Here is a 26,849-nt window from a genome sequence, read left to right as displayed (position 1 = left end):
TTCCATTTAACACCCAGTGGTCATCCCAACAAGTACCCTCCTCCATGCCCATCACCCCCCTTCCCCTCTCCCCGACCCCCATCAGCCCTCAGTTTGTTCTCAGTATTCAAGAGTCTCTCATGGTTTGCCTCCCTCCCTCTCCCCAACTATTTTTTCCCTTTCTCCTCCCCCATGGTCCTTTGTTAAGTTGCTCCTGATCCCCTTATAAGTGAAAACATATGGTATCTGTCTTTCTCTGCCTGACTTATTTCACTCAGCATAACACCCTCGAGTTCTACCCATGTTGCTACACATGGCCAGATTTCATTCTTTCTCATTGCTGTGTAGTATTCCATTGTATAGATAAACCACATCTTCTTGTTCCATTCATCAGTTGATGGACATTTAGGCTGTTTCCATGATTTGGCTATTGTTGAGAGAGTGCTGCTATGACCACTGAAGTACATGTCCCCCTATGAATCAGCACTCCTGTATCCCTTGGGTAAATTCCTAGCAGTGCTATTGCTGGGTCATAGGGGAGTTCTAGTGTTAATTTTTTGAGGAACCTCCACACAGTTTTCCAGAGGGGCTGCACCAGTTTACATTCCCACCAACAGTGTAGGAGGGTGCCCGTTTCTCCACATCCTCGCCAGCATCTATAGTCTCCTGAAAAATCAAGCATTTTAATTCATGCATTTACCAGTTGTTTTCCATTTTTTGGTGTAATGAAACATCTCTTTAAGAATATGCTTATGGAGAGGGGCACCTGGGTGGCTCAGTGGGTTAAACATCTGACTCTTGATTTCAGCTCAGGTCATGAGCTCATCATTTGTGAGTTTGGGCACTGCATCGGGCTCTGTGCTGACAACAGGGAGCCTACTTGGGATTCTCTTTCTTTCTCTCTCTGCCTTTCCCCTGCTTATGTTCTCTTTCTCTCAAAATAAATAAACTTTAAAATATGAATGCACTTAAGGAAAGAGATTAGTTCTCTTTTGCCTTGTTTTTTTGTTTTTTGTTTTTTTTTGTCTGACTAAAATACTACAAGCAAATTGCACACAGCTTGAAAAGTTTAGAAAGGTATATAGAGAGGCGCCTGTGTGGCTTAGTCGGTTAAGTGTCCAACTTTGGTTCAGGTCATGATCTCGCGGTCCATGGGTTTGAGCCACACATCGGGCTCTTTGTTGACAGCTTGGAGCCTGGAGCCTGCTTTGGATTCTGTGTTTCCCTCTCTCTCTGCCCCTCCCCTGCTCATGCTCTGTCTTTCTCCGTCTCTCAAAAATAAATAAATGATAAAAAAATTTATAAAAAAAGAAAAGTGTAGAGAAAGAAAACAATAGCAACTTCTTTCTGTCGCATATAGGAAGCCCTAAATGGTTTAGCTCATTTCCCTGGTCTTTTTTTTTTTTTTTCCCATGTGGCTTCTGAATAGTTGAGCCCTTCTTGCATGTCTGATGTCAACACTATTGCATTTTTTTTAAAGTTCGGTTATTTATCTTGAGAGAGAGAGAGAGAGAGAGACGGAGCAGAGGAGGAGCAGAGAGAGAGGGAAAGACAGAATCCCAAGCAGGCTCTGCACTGTCAGTGTGAGGAGCCTGATGTGGGGCTTGAACTCACGAACCATAAGACCATGACCTGAGCCAAAATCAGGAGTCAGATGCTTAACCAACTGAGCCACCCAGGTGCCCATTACACTGTTGTTGTTGTTGTTGTTTTTTAACTAATGATTAAATGAATAATAGTTTCCATTTATTCAACATTGCTGACATTAGGTACCAGAGAGGTACTTGGCCTATATTACCTGGTTTAGTTCTTAAAACACATCTTTGAGTTAGGCACTTTTATCTCCATTTCACCTATGAGGGATCAGAGATTTAAAGATTATATTTTACCAATTTCTTTTGGCTTGATCAAAGACAAAGCAAGTTCAAGTTCAGGACTGCCTGTCACCAAAGCCTGCTGTCTTTCTACTCTGCCCCATTTCTGGAGCAGAGCTTATAAAAAAAAGAAGAAAGGAAAGAGAGACACTCCAAATGTGTTTCTAACTTCTCTTTTGATTAGTAGGTCCCTTTGGCCCTCCCAGTCAATGACTGGGTTTTGTTCATTGTCCTGGAAACGTCAGGGTTTGGGGTTCAGGAAATCCTGCCCTTCTCTCTATTGACTGCTCTGCTGTCAGTTTCACCCCAGCATGGGGCGTGATCCTGAGGTTGTTACAACAGATCAAGTGATGAACCCACCCTTCCAGATTTCAAGACCTTTTTTAGAGCCAAGTGTGGTCATGACCACATCCAGTTCTGAGAGACACTCTGATATAATACAAAAACGTTTAGATTTGTTTTTCTCTTTCTAACCCACAAACACTAATCTGATGCTGTTATTGACCAGACCCCTGTAGACAAGTCTTTGTCCAAGATACAGCACCAAAAGTCAGCATGTGCACCAGAAAGAGTGCCCGACCACGGCCAGGGAAATAAAAAGTCACTAGTTCCGCTCCCACGTTTTGGCTTGAATCTAGTTCCATCACTGGACGAGTTACTTCCTGCCATGCCTCCACTTCCTTCGGTACGAAACGGGGGTACAAAGTTCTACTTTACAAAACTGTAGTAATATTAAAATATGAATGTAGATGACAGGGCTTGACAGAGTGACACCAAGAAGGCACCTTGATAATGTTTTATGAAAAAATGAGTGAGTGAGTAACAGTCAAAACAGACCGGTAATGAAATGAAAGCCAAATAAAGTGACATACTTTCATCGAGCCCTTCTTAAACAGTGAGTAACTCCTAAAACATGAGCAGGCAAACAGGATCCGAAATCTTCAGTGGGCTTCATGCCATCACAATGTGCCGGGTACGAGTGGGCCAAGGCTCCTGCCTGCCATTGAGTATGCACTGTTCGTTGAGGGGTCACACATTTCCTTCTGCTGGGTCTTGAGGCCCGAGAAGCGAAGTATGTGAAAAGCTGTGGCCGGACGGTATTTCTGCTGCTCTTGTTGGAGCAAAAGAACGCTTCCCTTTATCTGTATCTTCCAAACATACCAAATGTCTCCAAAGGCTTCCTTCCTTTAGTTCAGGAAAGAGATAAGTGTTCTACTTGGCTGTATATTTCACCTCTCACATTTTGCGGTGATGACAAGTGAGATCTTGCCTATCACTCGACATTTCCGCAAGGATAAGGCCATTTCAGAGCTGCTGACGTGTTCCCATACATCTTGTTGAGGAAGCCCAAGCTCTGGAATGGCCTTCTTTCCAAGCCAAGTGTGGCACCCAGTTCCTTTTCAATGCATCAACAAATACATTCATACTCCATACCTCTGGGTTACTTCTACAATTGTTTCAAGAGTGCCTTATTCCAATGAGAAAATAACCCTTTTTTCAATTCTAAAAAATCAGAAACCACAAAAAAGCACAATGAGAAAAAATGACTCATCATTTGCTAAAATTAAGAATAAGGCAAGGGTGCCTGGGTGGCTTAGTCGGTTAAGCGTCCGACTTTCGCTTAGGTCATGATCTCACGGTTCATGGGTTTGAGCCCTACGTCAAGCTCTGTGCTGACTGCCAGCTCAGAGCCTGGAGCCTGTTTCAGAGTCTGTGACTCCCTCTCTCTCTGACTCTCCCCTGCTCACGCTGTCTCTCTCTCTCTCTCTCTCCTAGAAATAAATAAAACATTAAAAAATTAAAAAAAAAAGAATAAGGCATGAATTCTCACTTGGGGTAAAAAATATGTCATCCTGACATAAGGAAGTTGTTTCTACCCAGAGTGTACTTGCTTCTCTCTCATTAAAACTCGTAGATCTCTATCAGATCAACGCATAGAAAGCTTTACTCTGTAGCACAAAAACATATATTTTTTTAATAGTTTATTGTCAAATTAGTTTCCACATAACACTCAGTGCTCATCCCCACAAGTGTCCTCCTCCATGCCCAAAACATATTTTTAACGTTGAAACAATCACATTTGAACAACCACTATCGTACTTGAGGGAAAATAGACTTTTTTATTGGAACACCCCAGTTCTTTTTATTCCACCATGAACATTAACTGATTTGTGCAACAAAAAAAAAAGAATGAGGAAAAAGGGTTACACAGAAACTGGACTCTGGCCAAAATAACCTGATCACTTCAAAGGGAAATGGTTTTGATTCTTTTTGAGGTCAGCGTCATCAAATTCTGCACATTTATCTTTTCTTCTACTGTATTATTTTTGTTTCCAGATCTCTTTCTTTCCTGTTGTATGTTTCTTGCCGTTCACTGCACAGGTTACAAATAACAGATTTCTGTGGATTTGAAACCAGTCTTTTAGGCACGTTCCTTCCGGCTTTGAGTGAGAAATAAAGCTGAGTTCACATGAGGAACCTATTTCACATCAGTTTCCCAGGGGGATGATTTCAGCTGCAGCTATAAGTGGGGCATATTCTCTGCCCAGCACTGTGAGCCAAGCTTTTAAACAAAAGAAGAATTAGGCACCTCTGGTGTTCATTGAGAGATAAAGTTATAAGGAAGTCTTTGGCCTCTTGCTGCCGGGGAAGTTTATTATCTTCCTTTAAAGAAACAGAACTGCTGATGATTTGCTGACAGCTTCTAACAGGTGAGCCTCCTGTGTGAGGAAAGTCCCAATGCAAGGGGCCACCAGAGCAGCAGTAACCAACGGGAAATGCAATAATGACCTAAAAGAGCTTTATCTGCTATTTGAGCCTCATGGTGCATCAGAAATGTGCTCTTACGGCAAATTCTGTAATATCTTTTCAAGTATGGTTGCTGAGAACATCAATTTATCATCTTTCCTATTAACAGGGGCCTGAGGTGATTGAAAGTGATTTGAGAAAGAGGAATAAAATGTACACTTTTGGCTTAAAATTTTTATTTAAAAACTGAACAAGTGGTTTCATAAAATTTAAACTTAAACCGTTCGATTTAGGATATAAAGTGAGGACCCTTTGTACTCCCATCTTCCTGGTATCTTTTCCCCAAAGTTCCTTCCAGGGTTGGCCAACTCATAAAAATCAAGCCTTTATTGAACACTGACTATATAAGCTGCACATAATCGCATATATGATAGGTCTGGTCCCTACCCCCAAGGAGCTCACAGATTAATATAAGAAAGCAACACAGAAGCAGACGAGGAGAAAGAGTCATACCTGAGAGCCCCACAGAGGACCCAGGGGTTGGAAGGAGTTTTGCAGTTTGCCCAAAGGCAGCCAGCTAGTACGTGCAAAGGACCTGTCTCATTGTAGAGTCCCAGCTCTAACCCGCTACTCTCCCGTTTCCCCAAATAACTGCTGGTTTTGCCAAGTCAGCTGCTGGGAAGGCTGCTTGTCTCTCTCTAGCCTTCTCCTAGAAAACTCGCTTCCACCACTAGCCAGATGCCTGCCGCTGCCTGGAGTCGATGCTGTGACCCCTGAGCTCCCCCTCGTTCTAACCTTTAACTGAGAGGCCGTGTGGTGTTACGGTAAGCTGGCACCCAGACCCCAAATTCGGATCGGCCTCCAGTCCCAGCATTCCCCACACTCTCGCTCTGGGGCCTTGCAAGTTACTTACGCTCTCTGTAGGGCTATCAGATTTGGCAAATAACAAAGGAGAACACCCAGTTAAAATAATTGCAGATAAATAACATATATGCATACAGTCTTCGGGACATACTTATTCTAAAAAAAATTATCCACTTATTCTGAAAAATTATCTGCAATTCAAGTTTAACTGGCATCCTATATTTTAGTTGGTAAACCTATCCTTCGGCCTCAGTTTTCTCATCTACAAAATGGAAATAATGACACCAATATGGCTACCTCCGAAGACGGTCGTGCTGAGGATGAAGTGAGCTCGTACATACACAGTACTGAGGATGTGCCTGAAAGACGGCAGATATGCAGAATATGCCAGACCCCATGTCTGTCTTTTGTGGTTCTCAGATCACTGCTGGCCCACATTCCAGAATGGGGGTGCATGCCTTGGCTTGATTTTCTATCCTAAGGTACTGATCTTGTGTGCTCTGGCTTAGTGGTTAAGGACTCAAAATCTTGAGTCAGGCCTGACTGCAACACCCGTTCCAGTGATTTAACCAATCATGTGATCTTGGGGCAAGTTACTTACTTCTCTGGGCCTCGGTTTTCTTATCTAGAGCCTGATGATGATGATAATGGTGATGTCAGCAGCATCCATGCCTTCCTCAGTTGTGAGAATAACATCACGCATGTACAGTGCTCAGCAACAGTAGCTGCTCGACAAGTTCTATCCGTCTGTTATGGGGCTAACGACGGACTCACAGTTCTGGGGGCCTGGTGAGGACGCTCCTTCTACATCTCATTTGCTATGTAGTTTGTGGCCTTTGACGTCCATCACATTTCTTCCCACAATTGTCTGCCCTTCTGCAGACCCCATGGGTCACTCTGATACCTCAGGCCAAACCAAAGGCCCGTTCTTCAGAAATGTGGGGAGGGGCGCCTGGGTGGTTCAGTCGGTGAAACACTGGCCTCTTGGTTTCAGCTCAGGTCATGACCTCGAGGTTTGTGAGTTTAGGCACCACATCCCAGAGCCCACTTGGAATTCTCTCTCTCCCTCCCTCTCTGTCCCTCCCCTGCGTGTGTTCTCTCTCTCTCTCAAAATAAATAAATAAATAAATAAATAAATAAATAAATAAATAAATAAACTAACTAACTAACTAACTAACTTAAAAAAAAAACGTGGGGAAGGTAAGCATCAGTCTGCTTGGGCTGCTGTAATGAAATGCCGTGACAACAGACATTTGTTCCCCACTGTCCCAGGGGCTGGGAAGTCCAAGATCAAGATGCTAAGAACACCTAGGTGCCTGTCAGTTGAGTGTCCGACTCTTGATTTTTGGCTCAGGTCATGATCCCAGGGTCGTGGGATCAAGCCCCGCATCGGGCTCTGTGCTGAGCGTGGAGCCTGCTTAAGATTTTCCCTCTCTCTGTCTCTCTCTCTCTCTCTCTTCCTCTGCCCTCTCCGTCTGTTACACTTTCCCTGTGCCTCAAATAAAAAAAGAAAAATTAAAAAGAAAATTTAAAAAACAAGATGCTACAGATTTGGTCCTGGTGAGGCTCTTCTGTCCCCACAAGGCAGAGAAAGAGCAAGTGCTCTGGTCCCTCTTTCTCTTCTAAGGACACTAATCCCATCGTGGGGTCCCCACCCTCATGATCTCATCTACACCTAACAACCTCGACCTCCCCGAAGCCATACCTCCAAATGCCATCACGTTGAGGTTTAGGACGTTAGCATATGAATTGGGGCAGGCACGGACATTCAGTCCAGAACAGAAAGGATGCACCTTGAGCTTTAGCCCATGGGTCATAGCCACTGGAGAGATGGCTGGGCCAGGATGAAACACCTGCTAAGAGAAAGCCTCCCCTCCTCTGCAGAATATGTGATGTTGAAGCTCAGGACGATTCCCAGGAGACGGCAAATTAATACTCAACCAGTAGATGCCTTCACCCACAGGCAGATACCCAGTGGACCTGAATAAAACTGGCTGCTTATCTCAACGAGAAGTGTGTGTTGGGCACCTCCTTAGAAATAAATCTAAAGCCCCAAAGCTGTCCTCACCAGCCCCTTCCTGCCCACAGCCACAGGAATGAAGGCCCCTTTTCTGTTCAGGCTAAATCTCATTTCACTGTCTTGTAAAAATGCAAAGAGAAAACAGTAACAGCTTTGAAAATAATTGTAGGCATCCACCAAATCTTGAATTAATTACTTAATCAAATGCATGACTTGTAGATACATTTAAGCCATGGAAAATAATCTTAATCTGTCCATATAGAGAAGCACAATTCTGAGCCTTTAAAGTCAGAGCTGAGTGGGAATCCTCATCTCCAAGCCTGACAGCCCTGTGACCTCACTGATGGTCCTAACAGAGGCTCTGCTACGCTCCGGTGTCCTCTTAGATAAAACAGTTACCGTTAACACTGCATAGGGTGGAGTGCCAAGGGCATTTCATGTGATGTAACTGTAAGTCTTGGCATTCCACCCGAGGTTTAGACTGCTGACAGTAATAATAAAAAGAACCCAAAAGAAGGAGACAAAAACAAGTCAAGCTGATCTTTTTAAGATCGACATCTGGCCCATGAAGGTATTCAGTAACAGTTTGCCAAACAGTGATATGGCCCTGAAGAAATGCTTCTCGAACATTGGTCCTCTGGACCTACACTAAAGTATTCAAGTGAAAGGGTTCAGAGATCAAAGGGAGAAAGCTAAATGACTTTACTAGGTGTTCAAAAATAGCCCTTTCCAATTCTAGTGTCTTCCCCTGTTTTCCTTTCTGGTGAGTGTAAGCATAGAATAGAACATCTCTAAGGATTAAACAGAAGTCAAGTTTCATTGTTTATTTACAGGGACATCGACTACCTTTTCCAAACCTATCGTTAAGGCACATGATGAGCATTTAATGGATTGTTCTCATTTATTCTTTTTTAAAAATATTTATTTATTTATTTTGAGAGAGACAGAGACAGTATGAGTGAGGGAGAGGCAGAGATGGAGGGAGACAGAGAATCCCAAGCAGGCACTCTGCTGCCAGCACAGAGCCCAACGCGAGGCTTGAACTCGCGAAACCAGGAGATCATGACCTGAGCTGAAACCAAAAGTCAGATACTTAACTGACTGAGCCCCCAGGCGCCCCGTGTTCTCTTTTATTCTTAATTTATAATCCTCATACAGTAAAACCCACCCTTTTCAGTACGCAGTTATAGGAGTTCTAACAAACCTAGTTTGTGTAAAATCACCACCATTAGCTTAGAGAAGAGTTATTTCATCCCCCCCCATTCCCTTTGCTATCAAGTCCTCCACCCCCATCTCCCAAACCCTGACAAATACTGATCTGTTTGCTGTGCCTATAATTTTACCTTCATGTCATACAGTTGGAATGATACAGTGTGTGCTTTTTGAGTCTGGCTTCTTTCCTTAGCGTAATGCATCGAGGTTTGTCTGTGCTGCTGTGTCCATAGTTCATTCTTTTCTAATGCCGCATAGGCTGTTGTGACGTGGCTGCAGCCAGTCGATCCTTTCACTGGCTGGGTTTGTTTCCGGTTCGGTGTAACTAAGAATAAAGCCATGTGGGCATGCGTGCACAGGTTTTTGTGTGAACGAAGTTTCCATTTCACCCGGGAAAACACCCAGAAGCAGGAGTCCTGGATTGTATGGTCAGTGTATGTTTCACTTTACAAGAGACCCCCAAGCTGTTTTTCAATGTGTGTGTATCATGTTGTCATTCCTACCAACAATGTGTGAGAGTTTCCATTTGTTTAGCCTCTAGCAATAGATATAATCAGATTTTTTGAAAAAAAAAAAGTTTGCCACTGTGTGAGATGGCATTTTATATTTTAATTTGTATCTTTTCATATGCTTAATTGCTATTCATCTACCTCTCAAGTAGTTTTTTTTTTCAAGTATTGAGAGTTCCTTAAACGTTTGAGATACAAATCCCTCATGTGATATGTGATTTGTAAATACTTCTTTGCAGTTTGTGGCTTGTCTTTTTCTAACACTCACTTTTGATGAACAAACGTTCTTCATTTTGGTGAAGTCAAATATATCAATTTTTCTTTTATAGGTAGTGTTTTTTGTATCATACTTAGAAATCCTTACCTAACCTAATATCACAAAGATTTTCTTCCATCTTTTCTTCTGGAAACTTTATAATTTCAGGTATTAAGTTTAGGTCTATCATCCACTGCAAGTTCATTTTTGTACATGATTTGAGGTATGGATCAAAGTTCAATTTCTTACAGATACCTAGTAATTCAGCATCATTTCTTAAAAAAACTATCCTCTCCCCATTGGATTGCCTTTGGACTGTTGTAGAAAAAACTGACCATCTATATATGGGTCTATTTCTGAGCTCTATTCTGTTCCAGTGATCTGCATGTATATCCCTTCACCATACCATNGTTCTCTCTTCCTCTTTTTCTTAGAAGAGTTTTTGTATAATTGGTATGATTTCTTCCTTAAGTGTGAAGTAGTACTGACCAGTAAAGACATCTGGCATGGAATTTGCTTTGTAGGAAGGATTTTAACTTCAAATTCACCTTCTCAAATAGATAAAAAGATGTAGGTCTGACTCTTGAATAAGAAAGGGAACGAAGGGAGGTTACATTGGAAAGGTCTCAGACTGTGTAGTTCTAAAAACATTTGGTAAAGCTGATGGGGAGCACTCAGGCAGAGTCCCCAAAAGAGGAGTCCTCCATTTTGCAGCAACAGACCTGCCCTGGTATCACTATCATGCTCAGGCACGGGCTGGAAGCAGTTGTGGGAGGCGTGGCCTCATGNAGTAAAGACATCTGGCATGGAATTTGCTTTGTAGGAAGGATTTTAACTTCAAATTCACCTTCTCACATAGATAAAAAGATGTAGGTCTGACTCTTGAATAAGAAAGGGAACCAAGGGAGGTTAGATTGGAAAGGTCTTAGACTGTGTAGTTCTAAAAACATTTGGTAAAGCTGATGGGGAGCACTCAGGCAGAGTCCCCAAAAGAGGAGTCCTCCATTTTGCAGCAACAGACCTGCCCTGGTATCACTATCATGCTCAGGCACGGGCTGGAAGCAGTTGTGGGAGGCGTGGCCTCATGAACAGGATGGAGGCTCGCTGGGAAATTGTGCTCCCGCAGTGTACGACGTGTGAGAGGTGTTATTTTCATGGCGACTCTACCCAGAGAGGAGGGCCTTGGGAAACTGCCTTTATAACCACCACCCCCTCATTCCCCAGGTGGTTGGAAACAGCTGGTCCAGTGAATCCTTCTTAGAGCAACAGCTGCTTAAATTTTTAAAAAGAAGGGCTGGAGCACCTGGGTGGCTAAGTGTCTGACTCTTGATTTCAGCTCAGGTCATGATCTCATAGTTTCGTGGGTTCGAGCCCCACGTCAGGCTCTGTGGGCTGAACTTGCAGAGCCTGCTCCGGATTCTCGGTCTCCCTCTCTCTCTGCCCCTCTCCTGCTCACACACTCTCTGTCTTTCTCACAATAAATAATTTTAAAAATTAATAAATTAAAAGAAGGGCTTGCTAACTGTCTCCTAAGGAAAAGGGGAGCCCAGACTGCTAGAGACAGCATCTCACTCTTGGGACCTGGAATGGGAGAAGCACCCTAATTACTCTGTAATCAGCCTTTGACCTATATTCTCAATAGATGGCTCTGCCCTGTTTGCTGCTCTGTATGTTTTTTTTTAAATGCTTATTTATTTATTTTGAGAGAGAATGGGAAAGGGACAAAGAGAAAGGGAGAAAGAGAATCCCAAGCAGGCTCCGCAGTGTAAGCACAAATTCTGATGCAGGGCTTGCTGTCACGAACTGTGGGATCATGATCTGAGCCAAAATCGAGTCAGGCCTTAGTCATCTGAGCCACGCGGGCGTCCCACTGCTCTGTATGTTATCACAAGGCAAGGCCCGAGCAGAAGGGATACCCAGAGGATGAAAGAGTCATATCCGCCTCAGAGGAGGGTCCAGGAGAGTGTTTGCACAGGAGGAAAGGTACAGGCAAGGTGTGGAGGGAAGGGCATGCCTGGCCTGTGGGACGGACAGACGGAATGGGAGACGGGAGAGGAGGTGACTCATGCAGGGAGGAAGCTAAGGAGCAGAATGCGAGCACAGGAGGCTGGGACTCTGTTGTCATTGCCTGCAGATTAAAAATGCCCGGGAGAGCATATTTCTGCAAGCTAGCTCTGAATGCTGGGTCCCAGGACTTGAGGAGGCCCTGTGTCCCTCTGAGCCAGTCCAAAGGGCAAGCTACGGATCACTCAGAGAGCATCTTGCACGCCTAGCCCTAGGGAGGGGCCCAGGGGCCACGAGAGGGAAAGTGGCAAAACTGTCAGTTCTCTACCTTCCTGGTCCTGCTCAGAGAAGGGCCTGGTTCCCAAAACACCATCTCAGACCCAGGAGTGCCTAATATCAAAAGGAAATGGAAGAAGAGCTATTTGATAGTCAACAATCTATGGAAACACTCTCACAGCACCCCTTGCTCGGCATTGTGAATGCAAGTGGGTTTCAGGTGAACTTCAAAGTGTGTACCTGTCACCTGCTTGGTGAGGCCCTCACCCTCCTCTCCATCCCCAACTCCTATGGCTCTTTTTAGGATAAAGACACAATCTTTAACAAGGCTCTTCTTCAATGATCTGTCCATTGCCCCCTATTGAGACCAAATCTAAGTCAGCTGGGCCTTTGAGGGTTAGTTTTTGGGGGGTGTCAATGTTGGTAACCGCCAGTAGGTGGATTGAGAAAAGCTTCCCCCCTCCCCATTAGCCTTATCCCAGTTTGTAAACCAGTGTTTATCTGAGAGTCTGTTAATCCATGACTATCTCCCCACCAGACTGGTAGGACTATGGAAATAAAGCAGGTCTGGGTGCTCACCTTGTATACCCAGGACCTTACAGGGCCCTGATTCAAACAGGTACCCAATGACTTACTCCCTGAGTATTATTACCTATTGCAATGCTAATCTGGATGAACATGAACTGGAGAGGATGGGGAGCATCCACTTTAAATAATAACCATTGTTTATTGAGCACCTAATATTCCATCCATGCCTGCCAGGAAGACATGTGAACTGAATCTTCGAGTCATGCATTGACCTTCCTAAAAGGGCCCAGTGAGCAAAGAGTCGTACTGGAGCCTAAACCCACATGATAGTTTTTAAGGTGATTTATAAATCATAGCTACATGTCCGTGTGTCTTCTCTTTTGCCCACCTCATAAACATTTCTGTCCTCTGTGCCGTGAATCTGCCACATGGCAGTGCTTGATGAGTATGTAGGATAGTGATGGATGGTATCAGTGCGTAGACTCCGGAGCACTGGCCAGGGTTTGAAGCCCGGCTCTGACACTGTAGTGGGAAGGAAGCCCACAGACTCGAAATGTACAAGTCTCTGTAGGTTACCAGTATTCTGCACGTAGGAAAGACACAGGGGAGCCAGAGAGAACACTAGCCACAGTTATGGGACTAGACTCTTTCATCTCCCCACCCCTACAATTTATAATGATCTTTTATTTATTTATTTTATTTATTTATTTAGAGGAGAGGTGGATGAGACAGAGATAGGGACAGAGAGAGGGAGATAGAGAGAATCCCAAGCAGTCTCCACCCTTTATCCACCCAACGCGGGGCTTGAACCCATTAACTGTGAGATCATGACCGGAGCTGAAACCAAGAGTCTGACGCTTAACTGACTAGGCCACCCAGGCATCTCTCTAATTGTTCTTTTAAAGAACTAGCCTAGTGACTCAAATGAGCCATCAGGGTCCTTTCAGGAGAACTGTTTCTCTCAGTAGTTAAAAGTCTCTTTCCAAGAACTGCTTTTCATTTTCTATGGATGCTGATTTCTTGGAAGATGTATGGCACAGCAAGATCGTGGGCTTTGTCAGTGGGGGTTGGAAGAGGAGGCAGGGCTGGAAAGTGGACACTTCATGTAGAGGAGGGGTCAGTCCCTCACTACCCCTTGCCAGCTGGGTAACTCTAGGCAAGTCACTCTACTACCCTGTGCCTCAGTTTCCTTATCTAGAAAATAGGGCTAAAAATAGGACTTCACCTCAGAGGATTACTTTGAGCAGTAAATAGGCGCATACTTTATTATTATCTAGAACCCCATGTCCTTGGCTATTTTGGGAAAGGCATTTGTCCTGCTAACTTTAGTTTGGGATCATATGACCTGCCTCATTCACACAGACACATTTCATGACCATTGCATGATTTCTGCTTGGAGCTGGCTGGTCCAGATCACTTATTTTAATAGTCAGACCTCACCCAAACTGTTGTTAAATACATGCTGCACTCAAGGTGCAGAACAATGGCAAATATAAAAAGAAAAAGAGGGGTACCTGCGTTGCTCAGTTGGTTAAGCGTTTGTTTCTTGGTTTCGGCTCAGGTCATCATCTCAAGGTTCATGAGTTCGAGCCCCACACCAGGCTCCATGATAACAGAGTGGATCCTGCTTGGGATTCTCTCTCCTCTCTCTCTCTGCCCCTACCCCACTCAAACACTCTCTTTCTCTCTTGAAATAGATAAACCTAAAAATATTTTTTAAAAAAGAAAGAAATAAAAAGAAGTTTTTCAACCTTATTACCACAGTACCTTAAACTTCTGTCATTTTCCATTACTTTAAATCCTCTATTTGGTTTCAGGCATTGCAATATCTTTGTAGCTAAATGTCCCTCCCCCACAACATGTAATATAATGCTTGGCACATAGTACATATTCCCTGAATGATTAGTGAATGACTAAAATCCTCTAATAAATGTCTAGAAAAGATCTGATTCAGGTCTAGCATAGCCCGAAAGTACAGAACCCATGTTTGTTTAGAATCAGCTTGTGAGTGAAATCAAAATTCCTTTGCCATAGAAAGCACTTCCTTCATTGGCACCAACCATCCCATTAACCCTCATCAGCCACCACTTCCCCCAAACCCAGCTACCAAGTTCCAGCCCCACCAAACTTTATATTATTCCCAAGATCAACTCGTGCCCTTTCACAACCCTGACGCTTCGTACTTGCTGTTCTCTGTTTCTGAAATACCCTTCCCTTCCAAGCATGACCAACTCCTACCAAGCCTTCAAAACCCCAGCTTAAAGGACTCCTCCCTAGAGATGCCTCCCAGACTCCTCAAGGCAGCATCAACAGCTCTCATCTCCGGGCTCCCTCAGCACCCTATCTACAGCCCTGAGTGCGAGTCCTAGCTTTAGAGTCCTGCTGAGGGCAGAACTAAAGTCCCAGCTTTGCAACTTAATAAAGTGTGAAACGGGGGGGCAAGTTACATGGCCTCCCTGAACTTCAGTCTCTTCATCTGCTGACCGGCAACAGTAGCACCACCTGAAGGTTGCAGTGGGAATAATTTAATTAGAAAATTATAAAGTATAAAAATGAAAAAGGCTAAAGGATAGCAAATGCTTAAGAAATAGTAGATAGTCCAATGCCTTCTCTCACAGCACCTGACTATACTGTGATTCACGCGCCTTTGTGTGGCCCTGGATGATGCCAGCAGGGCCATCAGGGGTTTTAACTATTTAATTAGTAGCATGGTACCTGACACACAGTAGATGCTTACTGCTTCCATGCAGAATGCTTCGAGCAGTTATGAATGAGTGAATCTGAGCCTTTTCATTTCCTAGAGTGCCCAGGAGGTGCCAGGTCCCCCTGCAATGGCAGGGGCAGTTGTGCAGAAGGCATGGAAGGGAACGGAAGCTGCTCCTGCCAGGTAAGTTCAGAGACGTGTTCTCCTTCTCCCTCCCCTTACCTCTGGTCCCTCCTTAAACACCTGTATGCTAAGTGGAGTCTCTAAAAAGTAGTGAGGTTCATGAAAAGAGTATACGATCTGCAATAAAATGGCCTCTTAGGGACTGGAGACCTTTGGGAGAGTCAGTTCGCTGCTCAGCCTTAAGTGTATCCATCTATAAAATGGGTTTGATAAAAACTCCTATGTACTTACATTTGTTGAAAAAATGAAGTGAGGTCATATGTGTGAAAACATTTTGGGGACCTCCACAGAGCAGTATAAATTACTGTCTTTGTTCCTGTTAATAATCACTAATAGCAGACTACCCTGTGGTCAGTGGGTCTGTCAAGAGAAGAATGTCTTTGTTATCCCATGAAAGTGACATGCTGTGAGCTGCAAGCCTCAGATAATTTAAATACAAAGAAGTCCCTCTGAAAGGGATGGACCTCAACTGCCTTCTGAAATGCAAAATCCAGGGCACCTACGTGGCTCAGTCGGTAAAGCAGTAAAACACCTGACTCTTGATTTCAGATCAGGTCATGATCTCAGCGTTTGTGAGTTAGAGTCCCACGTCAGGCTCTGTGCTGATAACATAGCACAGATAACATGGAGATTCTCTTCCTCCCTCTCTGCCCCTCCCCGACTCATAAACTTGCTCAATCTCTCTCTCTCTCTCTCTCTCTCTCTCTCTGTCAAAAATAAATAAATAAACCAAAAGAATGCAACACTGAAAGAATTTTCATTTCACACTTGAGTGAAATTAACGATGAGGCTGTTAGCACTTACCCTCTGTATCTTTGGACTGGAAAAGCAGTTCCCTTCAGAAGCACTCAGACTCTTAGTGAAAAATGATGCAGGGATTAATGTTTGCGTTGTAACATAAAACCAGCAACGAAAAAAAAGGCAGAAATAGAAAGAAGAAGCTTCAGGAAAGGACAGAAGGAAGATACAGTTGAGAAACGAATGTTGACCAGAGTGTCAGTGAGGAAATCCAAGGGCTTCCCGGGACGTAGATCACTTGGGTCTCATGCCATCTGCCTGGGTGTTCCACAGGACAGGTTTGGGGGAGCTGCCTGTGAAACCTGTACGGATGACAATGTATTTGGACCCAGCTGCTCAGCAGGTACGTCTCATTTTTATGTAATTAAATGTATTCGTAAGGGCTGAAGGTCAAACATGGCTTGTGCCACTGAAGATCCCAGAAAGGCTATTGTTTGGGAGGAGTGGGGGTGGGGTGGGGGAAGCATCAAACAGTTATGTACTGAGTCTACACAGGCAACACCGAGAGTGGACAAAAATGCAGTCTTTGAAAGAGAGACAGTGTTTTCTGCGGTTTTCAGGGGACTACTCACCAGTGATGCCTTCTGGCCCACTTGGCACTGTATGGTTGCCTCTCTCCAGGCTCCAGGACCCAATATCCACCTGTTCCTTGCCCTGGAAGTCTTTCTGGGTCCTGGTCCCAGCATAGACCTTCTCCCTGGGGGCCTCTTCTTCCACAATGGGCCTCACCACCTTCTGTCCCTTCCTTTTGGGGAGTCCTCAAATACCTGAGATGATTGGGGATTATGGGCTCCATCTTGAAGATTAAACAAACTAATAAACACAATTGACACTGGCTTGTCCACCCCCTTGTTTCCCCCCCAGAAGCAGACCCTGAGACAAGGTAGCATACCTGTCAGGTGACCCCAGAAACACTAAGAAAATGACAGGGGAGAAATATAGGATGTGTCATCAAGCCAGAGGCAAGTGTGGATGATTGGAGCTGAATGCCCTGGGGAACTGGGGCGTCAGTGTAGAACAGCCACCTGGGGGTCCCCCCACCACAGGGGAGTGGGATCCACAGCATGGTAGGCAGAATAATGGCTTCCCCAAAATATCCACATCTAATCCCTTGGACCTAGGAATATGTTAACCTACATGATAAGGGGACTTATGTTTGCAGAAACGGAGAGATTTTCCTGGATTCTCCGGGTGGGCCCGCTGTACACAAAGGTCCTTAAATGTGGAGGAAGAATTCAGAAGGCATAGTATCAGCATGATGAGAAGTGAGAAAAACTCCACCAGCCTTTGCTGGCTTTGAACATGAAAGGGGGCCACGAGCCGTGCAACGTGGGCAGCCTCTAGAAGCCAGGAAAGGCAAGGCAACAAACTGATTCCAGCACGGGGCACCTGGGTGGCTCAGTTGGTTATGAGTCTGATTCTTGATTTCAGCTCAGGTCATGATCTCAGGGTCTTGCGATTGAACCCCAAGTCAGGTTCCAAGCTCAGCGCAGAGATTGCTCGGGGTTCTCTCTCTCCCCTCCCCTCCTTTTCCCTCCTCCACTTGCTCTCTCTCTCTAAAAAAAAGTAAAACACACACACACACACACACACACACACACACACAGCCCCCAGTGGGCATTTGGGCAGAGCAGCCTTCCTAGGAAGGGCTTACAGGCCTTACTGGAAGTTGGCTGCAATGCACGGAATTGGTAAGGCTTAGAGAACATGGGCATAGTAGGGACAGTGTCTGCCGGATTCACAGCCTCCCAGAAAGGGTAGGTCAAGTGACCTTTCTCCAACACCACCTTGGTTCTGGTCTTTATGGAAAAGTCAGATTTGGTAGACACTGCTTTGATTCAAATATTTTTTAAATTATATATGTTTTTTAACACTTTTTTAGTGCTTATTTATTTTTGAGAGAGAGACAGAGCATGAGCAGGGAAGGGGGAGAGAGAGAGAGGGAGACACAGAATCCGAAGAAGGCTCCAGGCTCTGGGCTGTCAGTGCAGAGCCTGATGTGGAGCTAGAACCCATGAACTGTGAGAGCATGACCTGAGCCAAAGTTGGATGTTCAGCCAACTGAGCCACCCAAGCACCCCTGATTCAAATATTTTTTGCAAGAAACCTATGCACATACATAGACATCTCACCCCCATAAATTTGCCTTGATAACTTTGACCGGAAACAGCAGAGACATTTCCTTCTAATCCATGGTTCCTTGGAGGCAGGCACTGACCTGTCTTTATCTCCACTACCTCCCACAGTGCTGCCTAACGAGTGAGTGAGTGAGTGTACAAATGAGTGAATGAATGAGTGAAAGACTGATGTAATTCACTCTGACCGTGTTGTCCTGACCCACAAGCTTGAGTTTGAGAGGCAGCATGTAGATATAATTAGAGCTATGGCTTTACACCCAGACTGGCTTCAGCACTAAGGCTTCTAATTGTGGGAACTTTAAGTATCCTAAGCACATTCTCTGTCTTCGTCTTCATCTGTAAAAGTAGAAACCATACTGTCTCCTTCAGTGTTATTATGCGGATGTAGTGAGATAATCGGTGCACAATAAATGTTAGCAATTATTATTATTAATACCTATTATTCCCCAGTGGACCCCAATCTTGTGTTTTTGTTTGTTAACTGTTCCATAGATTATGGAATGTTGGCAAAAACAAATTTAAAACAGACATCGGTATTCAGTGAGTTTTTAACATTATGTATTATATTAAAGAACATGTCTCCCCAATTGGCCCTTCCCTACCATAATACTAGGATCTGAATCACACATGTTAAGTAAATCTTGAAATGAGAAGGGAAAAAACATAGCATCCCATACAGATTACTTAGCAAGAAAGCCAGGTACAGCTTGGGGATGAAAATCTGGAAAGAAGATGAGCCCCTGGTGCCTCTAAGAAATTGGTGCTGGTTACTGATACAGGAAATTCTAAACACTTCTAGATAAAGTATCCTACTTTTATACCTGTTTGTGCCATGGAGGAAGGGCAAGTGAGCAGGAGAAAGTTAGGTGGATCAGAAACCTGCATTTATTTCTAAGTAAGAAACCTAAACTGAGGCTCAGGAGAAAGACTCCAAGCTCGAGGTTCCAATCAATAGAACTTTGTAAGATGATGAAATGTCCTGAATTTGCACCATCTAAGCAGCTGGTAGACACATGTGGCTACTGAGCACCTGAAACACAGCCAGTGCAAGTAAAGGACTGGCTTTTAAGTCTTAGTTCATGTCACTTAATTTAAATTTAAATAGCCATGCGCTGCCCTGGGTGGCTCAGTCTTTTGAGCATCAGACTTCAGCTCAGGTCATGATCTCACGGTTCATGAGTTTGAGCCCCACATCAGGCCTGCTGCTGGCAGCCCAAAGCCCACTTCAGATGCTCTGTCCCCCTCTCTCTCTGCCCCTCCTCCACTCTCTCTCTCCCTCTCAAAAATAAACATTTAAAAAATATGTATTATATATACATANTAGCTCCAGAAAAAAATAGTTAAGAGACTTTGAAATCAGACTGGCCTAAGTTTGAAACCACCCCAAGTTGCTGTGTGACCTGGGGCAAGCTATTTAACCTCCCAAAGCCTTCTTCAGCTATAACACAGGAATAATAATACCTGCCTGTGAGACTGACAATGTAGCAAAGCTCTTAGCAGCAGGTCACAAGCACTCACTCAATGGAAGCACATAGTCAGTGAGAACAAAATCTTTCCAACGGTAAGCAAGCCATGAATGGATGGGTGGATGGATGGATGGATGGATGGGTGGATAGATGAATGGATGGATGGATGGATGAATGGCTCCATGATGGCTGGTGCTTTTCCATTAACCAGGACAAGGACAACTTACAAACTTGTTCAGCTGGGCCTCCACTGGGTGCCAGTGTTGTTTCATCCAGCAAGGTGCTGGTCCCATAGTGGTGGCAGCTCTGCCTGTAAGTAGGACAGCTCTATTAGCCACAGTTTATTTTTAACACTGACTTTAACCTGCTGCCAGAGCCCTAGCCTATCCCGCTGCTGATTAGTTTAGACATGATTTAGAGTCACATCAGCCAAGGGTTTCTGTCTCCGCTCCCAGTGCCCTAGCTAGCTCTGTGCCTCACTCCTGGTTAGGGCAGAATGCAAAGGCCACTTTCTCCAACATGACCCTCAAATTAGTGCCACAGCTGTGCCTTGTCAATAATCATAGCTAGTGTGTGCTGAGCACCTGCTCTGCGCCAGGCCGTGTGCAGATTTGACATGCGATGATATCTCTGGATTCCCACAGCAATTCTGCAAGCTGCGTTCCTCACTTTATGGATAAAGCACAGAGGTGTCTCAAGGTCAAGCAGCTATTTCAGGGACAGAAGCAGAATTTGACTGAAAATATCTGACTCCAGAGCCTGTGTGCCCTAACCTTCTGCATTGATCTGCCCCCTGGTGAGCATCCACCATACATTAGACCCCTGACAATAATATTCTAAAGAGGAGACAGATTAGTTCCCCAAGGGGCTGGAAATGCAGATGACAATTATGATCAGTAACAGGATGCTACGGGAACACAGGAGAGCTAGCAGCTCACTCTGCCAAGGAGCATCGCACTGGGGGCTTCAGGCACTGTCCCGCTGACCCAAGTGGCCAGATGTTGACCACTTTAAAGTCACACACCTCAAGTTTTTTCATGTCTCTAAAGATTTACTGACACCCGGTCAAAAATTTCAAGGGTTCTTTAAAAGACATATCGGAATCTCTCCGCCACTCACGCCTCCTTCCCAGGGACACTTTCTTGGCAATGGCTGGTGACCCTGCAATATATATCAGATATTCCCCAAGGCTGTCCATGCCAGGTCAGTTAATCCAGTACAGAGTCTGTACCAGAAGACAGGACACAGGGAGAGGCTCACAGCATGCACCCCAGAGGGAAGCTTCGTGAGAAGGACAGCTTTTGCAGGTAGGATCTAAGTTGGGAGCTTGTGCTGAATTACGTTCAACTCCCCCTTCTGCCTCCTCGCCCTCTTCCATGGGCTACATGACACTCAGGACCTTGAGCCTCTTAGTCTGGCTTCCCCACTGCACTGTGAATCCTCAAGTGTAGGTATTGTGAGCTACCCATATTCATACATCCAGTACCTCCTACAATGACTGCCACAAGGTAGGAGCTGAATAGATATTTTTTTTCAATGAAAGAGATGACTTTTTAAAGGTTTATTTATTTTGAGAGAGTGCAAGATGGAGGGGCAGAGACAGAGGGAGAGAGAGAATCATGGGCAAGCTCCATGCTGTCAGCACAGAGCCTGATGTGAGGCTCGAACTCATGAACTGTGAGATCATGACCTGAGCCAACATGAAGAGTCAGACACTTAACCAGACATTTTTTAATTGAATTGAATTGAGCCTTCTCTACCAAGACATAATTCACCCCTTCCATACCCCAGTTACCTCTGTAACCAATTTGACTTCTCTCTGGAACTCCTCTTCTAACAGCTATAGGCGTAGGTGAACGTCAAAGTGCTTTGTTAAAATAGAAATGATGGCAAATCAGATTTTGAAGTGAGGATGACAATTCCAAATCTGATTTAAATGTTCACAATATTTGAATGAATACTCAAGCTAGATGTCTCCCATTTTCATACATAATGCAGAATTAATGAGCCCTACCTCACAGGATGCGACTAGCATCAGATGAGATAATGTGTATAAAGTGAGTGGCAAAATGCCTGGTGGATAATAAGTGCTTAATAAAGGGAAGTGCAGGGCCCATTCTACAGTGAGTTAAGGGAGGGACATGCCTCAGGTGCCAAATTTAAGGAGGCATCAAAAACTCAGTAATCAAAGGATGCCAGGGTAGCTTAGTCAGTTAAGTGATCAACTCTTGGTTTTGGCTCAGGTCATTATCTTATGGTTTCAAGGGTTTGAGCCTCATGTAGGACTGTGTGCTGACAGTGTGGAGCCTTCTTGGGATTCTCTCTCTCTTCCTCTCTCTTTGACCTTCCCCACCTCTCTCTTTCTCTCTCTCTTTCTCTCAATAAATAAACTTTTTAAAAAAAACCTCAGTAATCAAGATAAGTCGTTTTATTTCTAAGCTATGACAGCTATAACAAAGGACTGCAAACTTGGTGGCTTCAAAAATAGGAATTTAGGGCCTCAGTTCTGGAAGCTAGAAATCCAAAATCAAATGTCAGCAGTTTGAGTGCTCTGGGAGAGGCCCCTACCAATCTCATGAAGCCTCTGGTCACACATGTGTTGTGGGGCTTGAGGCAACACCACACAATCTCTGGATGGCCATCTTGTCCTCATATCTGTGCCTGCTCCCCTTCTTAGAAGGACCAGTAGAATTGGGCTAAGGCCCCCCCTCCTCCAGTAGGACCTCAACCGAACTAATTCCATCTGCACTGACTGTTTCCAAGTAAGGTGACTCAGGCACTGGGAGTTAGCATTTCAGTGTGTCCTTCTGAGAGACAAAATCAACCCATGACAATCATATTTTTAAATTATTGAGCAGGGACACCTGGGTGGCTCAGTCAGTTAAGGTCTGACTCTTGATTTCAGCTCAGGTCATGATCTCACAGTTTGTAGGTTCGAGCCCCATGTCAGGCTCTGCACTGCCAGTGTGGAGCCTTCTCTCTCCTTCTCTCTGCCCCTCTCCTGCTCATGCTCTATCTCTAACCAAATAAATAAATAAACTTTAAAAATAAAATAAAATAGGGGCGCCTGGGTGGCTTAGTCGGTTAAGCGTCCGACTTTCGCTTAGGTCATGATCTCACGGATCGTGGGTTCGAGCCCCGCGTCGGGCTCTGTGCTGACTGCCAGCTCAGAGCCTGGAGCCTGTTTCAGTCTGTGACTCCCTCTCTCTCTGACCCTCCCCTGCTCAGGCTGTCTCTCTCTCTCTCTCTCTCCTAGAAATAAATAAAAATAAAAAAATAAAATAAATAAAATAAAAACCAATTAGATTTAAAATAAAATAAAATAAAATAAAATAAATTATTGAACAAAATATCAAAATACCAAAGAAAGGCAGGATCCAACTCTGCACTTGAGCTACTCTGCCTCATTCTCCCCACCTCCTGCTCTGCCTCACCCTTTCTCCTTGTAGCCTGTCTCCCCTGCTCACCTTAATCCTGGTCCTGCAGGGAGCTGTCTTTATTGATAATCTAGTTTTGTAGTTATTCGTATTGTTATGAAACACCCACAAAAGATATTGTAGGTAAATACAGAGACAGGGTAAGAACTTCCAAGAGATTCCCATCGAATAGGAGAGAAAAAATATACAAATTGAGAAAGAAAAAGCAGCCCTGACAGCTGTTGGTTGTCAGCTTTTTCGCTCCCAGCTAGGCTGCGGTGCTCCCCCATGAGCACTGACAATTTCACAGAATATCACATCAACGACTTGCTATATCCATGGTGGAACAAGACAAAAACTAGGCCACTGCGAAATCAAGTCTGGGTAGAGAAATAAACAATGACAGTGGGCAATGATAAAAATAACTCAATAGCTGCCTCTCCTGGTCACCATGAGTGGGGATGCTGCTCACCCTTCAAGGCCAACCAAAGCCCCCTCCTCTGTGGTGCCACTCAGAGGTCCCAACGCAGAATCTGCTTCTCTGTGGTCCAGCAGCACCTTCTTTGTACCTTGTCCCCTATCACACCCTACTATCTATGCCTAAGAGCCTACTAGCACCAGTGGTCAAATGAAGTCAGCAGCAGCAGGGGTCAGCAGTTGTGGCAGAAACAGCAGAGCCACACATGGACTTCCATTGGCATGCGAAAGAGAGAACATTGGAGGCAAAGTCATGGAGGTGTGAGATGCAGGAGGCGTGGCATGTCTCTCCTAGGCCAGCCCCACCCATCTCTTCCTGACCAGCTAGCATTGCCATTGATCTATCACGTCCTAGCATTCATCACACTACGTTGTGAGGGGCTGCCTTCTTCTGCCATTAGACTTGGAGGGCACGGACTTCGTCCTTTTTATCTCTGGGTCATCAATCTCAAGCATAGCACTCCAGACATGAGAGATGTTCAATACGTGTTTTGAAGGAAGAAAGGCAAACTAATGAGTCATCCCCATGTGCTTAGAACCTAAGATGTATAAAATGAAGCAGTGGAAAGTGAAAAGTAAAACGGTTGGAATCAGATTGGAGAGAGCCTTGTTTGCCAAAGAGAGGGATTGAGATTTCATTTGGTTAGCAGTTGGAAGTCACTGAGATATCGGGAGGGATGATCACCTTGATGCCATCACTGATCATATGAAATGGACAGAATGGAGAGGCGAGAGCTTGGACAGCAAGGCCAGGTAATGCTACTGCAACAGTCCAGGCAAAACATAAGCACCTGAAGGAGAACCGTTCTGATGGATATAAAAAGCAGGAGATTGAGGGGGACAATAAGAAAGAATTAAAGGATTTTTTTATTAGCTATTTAGAATACTTTATTAATCCTTGCTTTTCCAGTATTTGGTTAGGTTTTTAAGCAGGTGGATCTTCTTAATTATGTTTCATTTGCATTAATATTAAATTGGCTGGCATGCAATGAATACATGTGTAGTAGGCAGAAGAATGGCCCCCCAAAGAAGTCTGTATCCTGATCCCTGGAACTTGTAAATGTGTTAGGTTACATGGCAAAGGAGAATTAAGAATTAATTAATTAATTTAATTAAGATAATAAATTTGTGTTATTTTAAGTCACAATTAAGTTGTGGTAATTTGTTCCAGCAGCAAAAGGAAACCAATACTATATGTTGTACCAAGGGCTGGGCCCAGGATGCTGTGGACTCAGCCAGATAGTAAATCTTGTTACTGGGGCGCCTGGGTGGCTTAGTCGGTTAAGTGTCCGACTTTCGCTTAGGTCATGATCTCACGGTTCGTGGGTTCGAGCCCCGCATCGGGCTTTGTGCTGACTGCCAGCTCAGAGCCTGGAGCCTGTTTCAGTCTGTGACTCCTTCTCTCTCTGACCCTCCCCTGCTCATGCTGTCTCTCTCCTAGAAATAAATAAAACATTTAGAAACAAAATCTTGCTACAAATGAGCTGCAAACTGAGTGCAAAAGAATTGCCCTTCATTTGTCATTCCTGAAACTATCTGTCAGTGGGCTGAAAAGCCAGCTATTTCAAGCCAGAAATCATCGCATAGTTACTCTCTGCCCTTTCAAGTTTCCTTTTTTATGTTTGAATTTCCCCATCATTCAGGAAGTAGGATTTATTCCGGTAGAGAGTAGATCCCCACCAACAGCAGTGATTGAGTCAGTGGTAGCTTCTCTCTGTTACACGTGACAAGTGTATAAAAAAACATTAAGTGAATTCTCTTCTTGAGGTGTTCAAATATGAAGTAACTAGTTTAAAAGTAGAGAAAAGGCATTACAGTGTGCTCTAATGGGCCAATACATTATCTTGTCCAGCTGGAGAAATCGTATGAGGTAGGGATTACTGCCCTCATGTTATATGTCATATTAGCTCATGGTATGTTAGCTCTGAAGCTAATAAAGGGAAAATAAAGCCAAGATCTAAACCAGGTCTCTAGGACTCCAAACCCATGGTTCTTCCCCTCTCGTCATGTGGCTTCTCAATAAAAGCGATCTCAAAGCATTATTCCCCCAAAATCTTCAGAAGAGGTCTACATTGAATAATGAACAACACATGTTCTGTCTGCAGTGTGCAGCTGTGTGCACGGCATGTGCAACAGTGGGATAGATGGTGACGGAAGCTGTGAGTGCTACTCCGGGTACACTGGCCCAAACTGTGACAAGCGTAAGTACGGCTGCTCTCCTTGATGCCACACTGGGTCAGATAGGCACAGGCATATGTGCTTCAGCTTTGTATTCCCATAGGCACATCCTGGGGCTCTACATGAGCAGCGTGCCATCAAACATTTTCCTGGGAGAACACCAAAAATTAAAAAGACAGGGAAAAGAAGAAAAAGAGAGGATGGGAGGGGAAAGTGAGGAGTGAGGAGGGAAGAGGAGAGGAGGGGAGGGGAGAGATCGTCTAGAAGAGTGGAACTCAGGGAAGATTTGGGAGCGATGTACTGACATAGCTGTGTTTTAGGAAGGTCAAGCTGGTGGCAGTGCAAAGGATAGAACAGAGAGGGTTGGAAGACCAGCTGAGGTCATTGCAATAAGTCCGCCGCCCAGTAAGGGAGGTAAGGCGTGTTCTCAGTTGCAGGTCTCAAGGACAGAACACATCCACAGGAAACGGAGGCCCACTAAGGTTAAGTGATTCACTAGAAGTCACAAAACTACTAAATAGAAGAGCTGGAATTCAGATCATTTGAAATTCTTTGAATGCTCTATTACACTGGGTTCAAGCAAGAGGTAGAAACCACAGGATGATCGAAACAAGGGAAGTTTAATATAAAGAATTAGCAAGCTATCACAGGAAAGTGGCTATAAAAACGCAAAGTGAACTCTAGGGTAGCTGAGCATAATAGAGAAGGACAAGCTTGGAAGGGGATGGCCATCCCAAGGCTGAGTTCAAATCCTTTTGGAGAAGGTATGGTGGCAGCCCACTGGGTGGAGAAGAGGTTTGCTGGTTTGTCCAAGCTGGCACGGGACCCATTCATTAGGCACTCAGGAAACAACCCCCAGGGCACTGATGAGGCAAGGCTGGTGGGCAAGCACACAGAGGGAGTTGTGGCGAGGTAGGTGCCAAACTTGGAGTGGGCAGTGTCTGTGTGTGGAGAGAGCTGCAAGAAGATGGTCATTGGGTCCAGGTTGAGCATGCAAGGCCACCATAGAGTGCGTACTCTGAGTGCATGGCTGGGCAGAACATCACTGAATGTCCTCACACATTTGCACCACCGACAGACTGTGCAGCAGCAATACACCAACACAGCAGAAACACAACACTGCACACAGGAAGCAACAGGAGGAACTCTTTCTCCTACAATGGCCCTCCAGTGTGCCCTACTGGCCAAACTTAACATAATCACTGTAAAGGAGAAATGT

At 44.6% G+C, this 26,849-nt stretch overlaps 1 protein-coding gene across 1 annotated transcript in view; it reads left to right on the top strand.

Moving 5' to 3' along the window:
• Window positions 1–5,754: 5,754 nt before the first annotated feature.
• The window catches only part of STAB2 (stabilin 2), a 145,636-nt gene continuing 124,541 nt past the window's right edge, over window positions 5,755–26,849 (top strand). Inside the window, exons 1-5 of the mRNA XM_077778501.1 lie at window positions 5,755–5,798; window positions 9,028–9,125; window positions 15,072–15,157; window positions 16,229–16,298; window positions 25,558–25,653. Of these exons, the coding sequence (XP_077634627.1) occupies window positions 5,755–5,798; window positions 9,028–9,125; window positions 15,072–15,157; window positions 16,229–16,298; window positions 25,558–25,653 (394 nt within the window). The remainder of the gene's footprint in view (window positions 5,799–9,027; window positions 9,126–15,071; window positions 15,158–16,228; window positions 16,299–25,557; window positions 25,654–26,849) is intronic.

Source organism: Crocuta crocuta, unplaced genomic scaffold, assembly GCF_008692635.1.
Source record: "Crocuta crocuta isolate KB4526 unplaced genomic scaffold, BGI_CrCroc_1.0 scaffold705, whole genome shotgun sequence".
Taxonomy (NCBI): Eukaryota; Metazoa; Chordata; class Mammalia; order Carnivora; family Hyaenidae; genus Crocuta; species Crocuta crocuta.
Note: the sequence above shows the minus strand (reverse complement) of the source record. Positions and strands in the feature narration are given on the sequence as shown.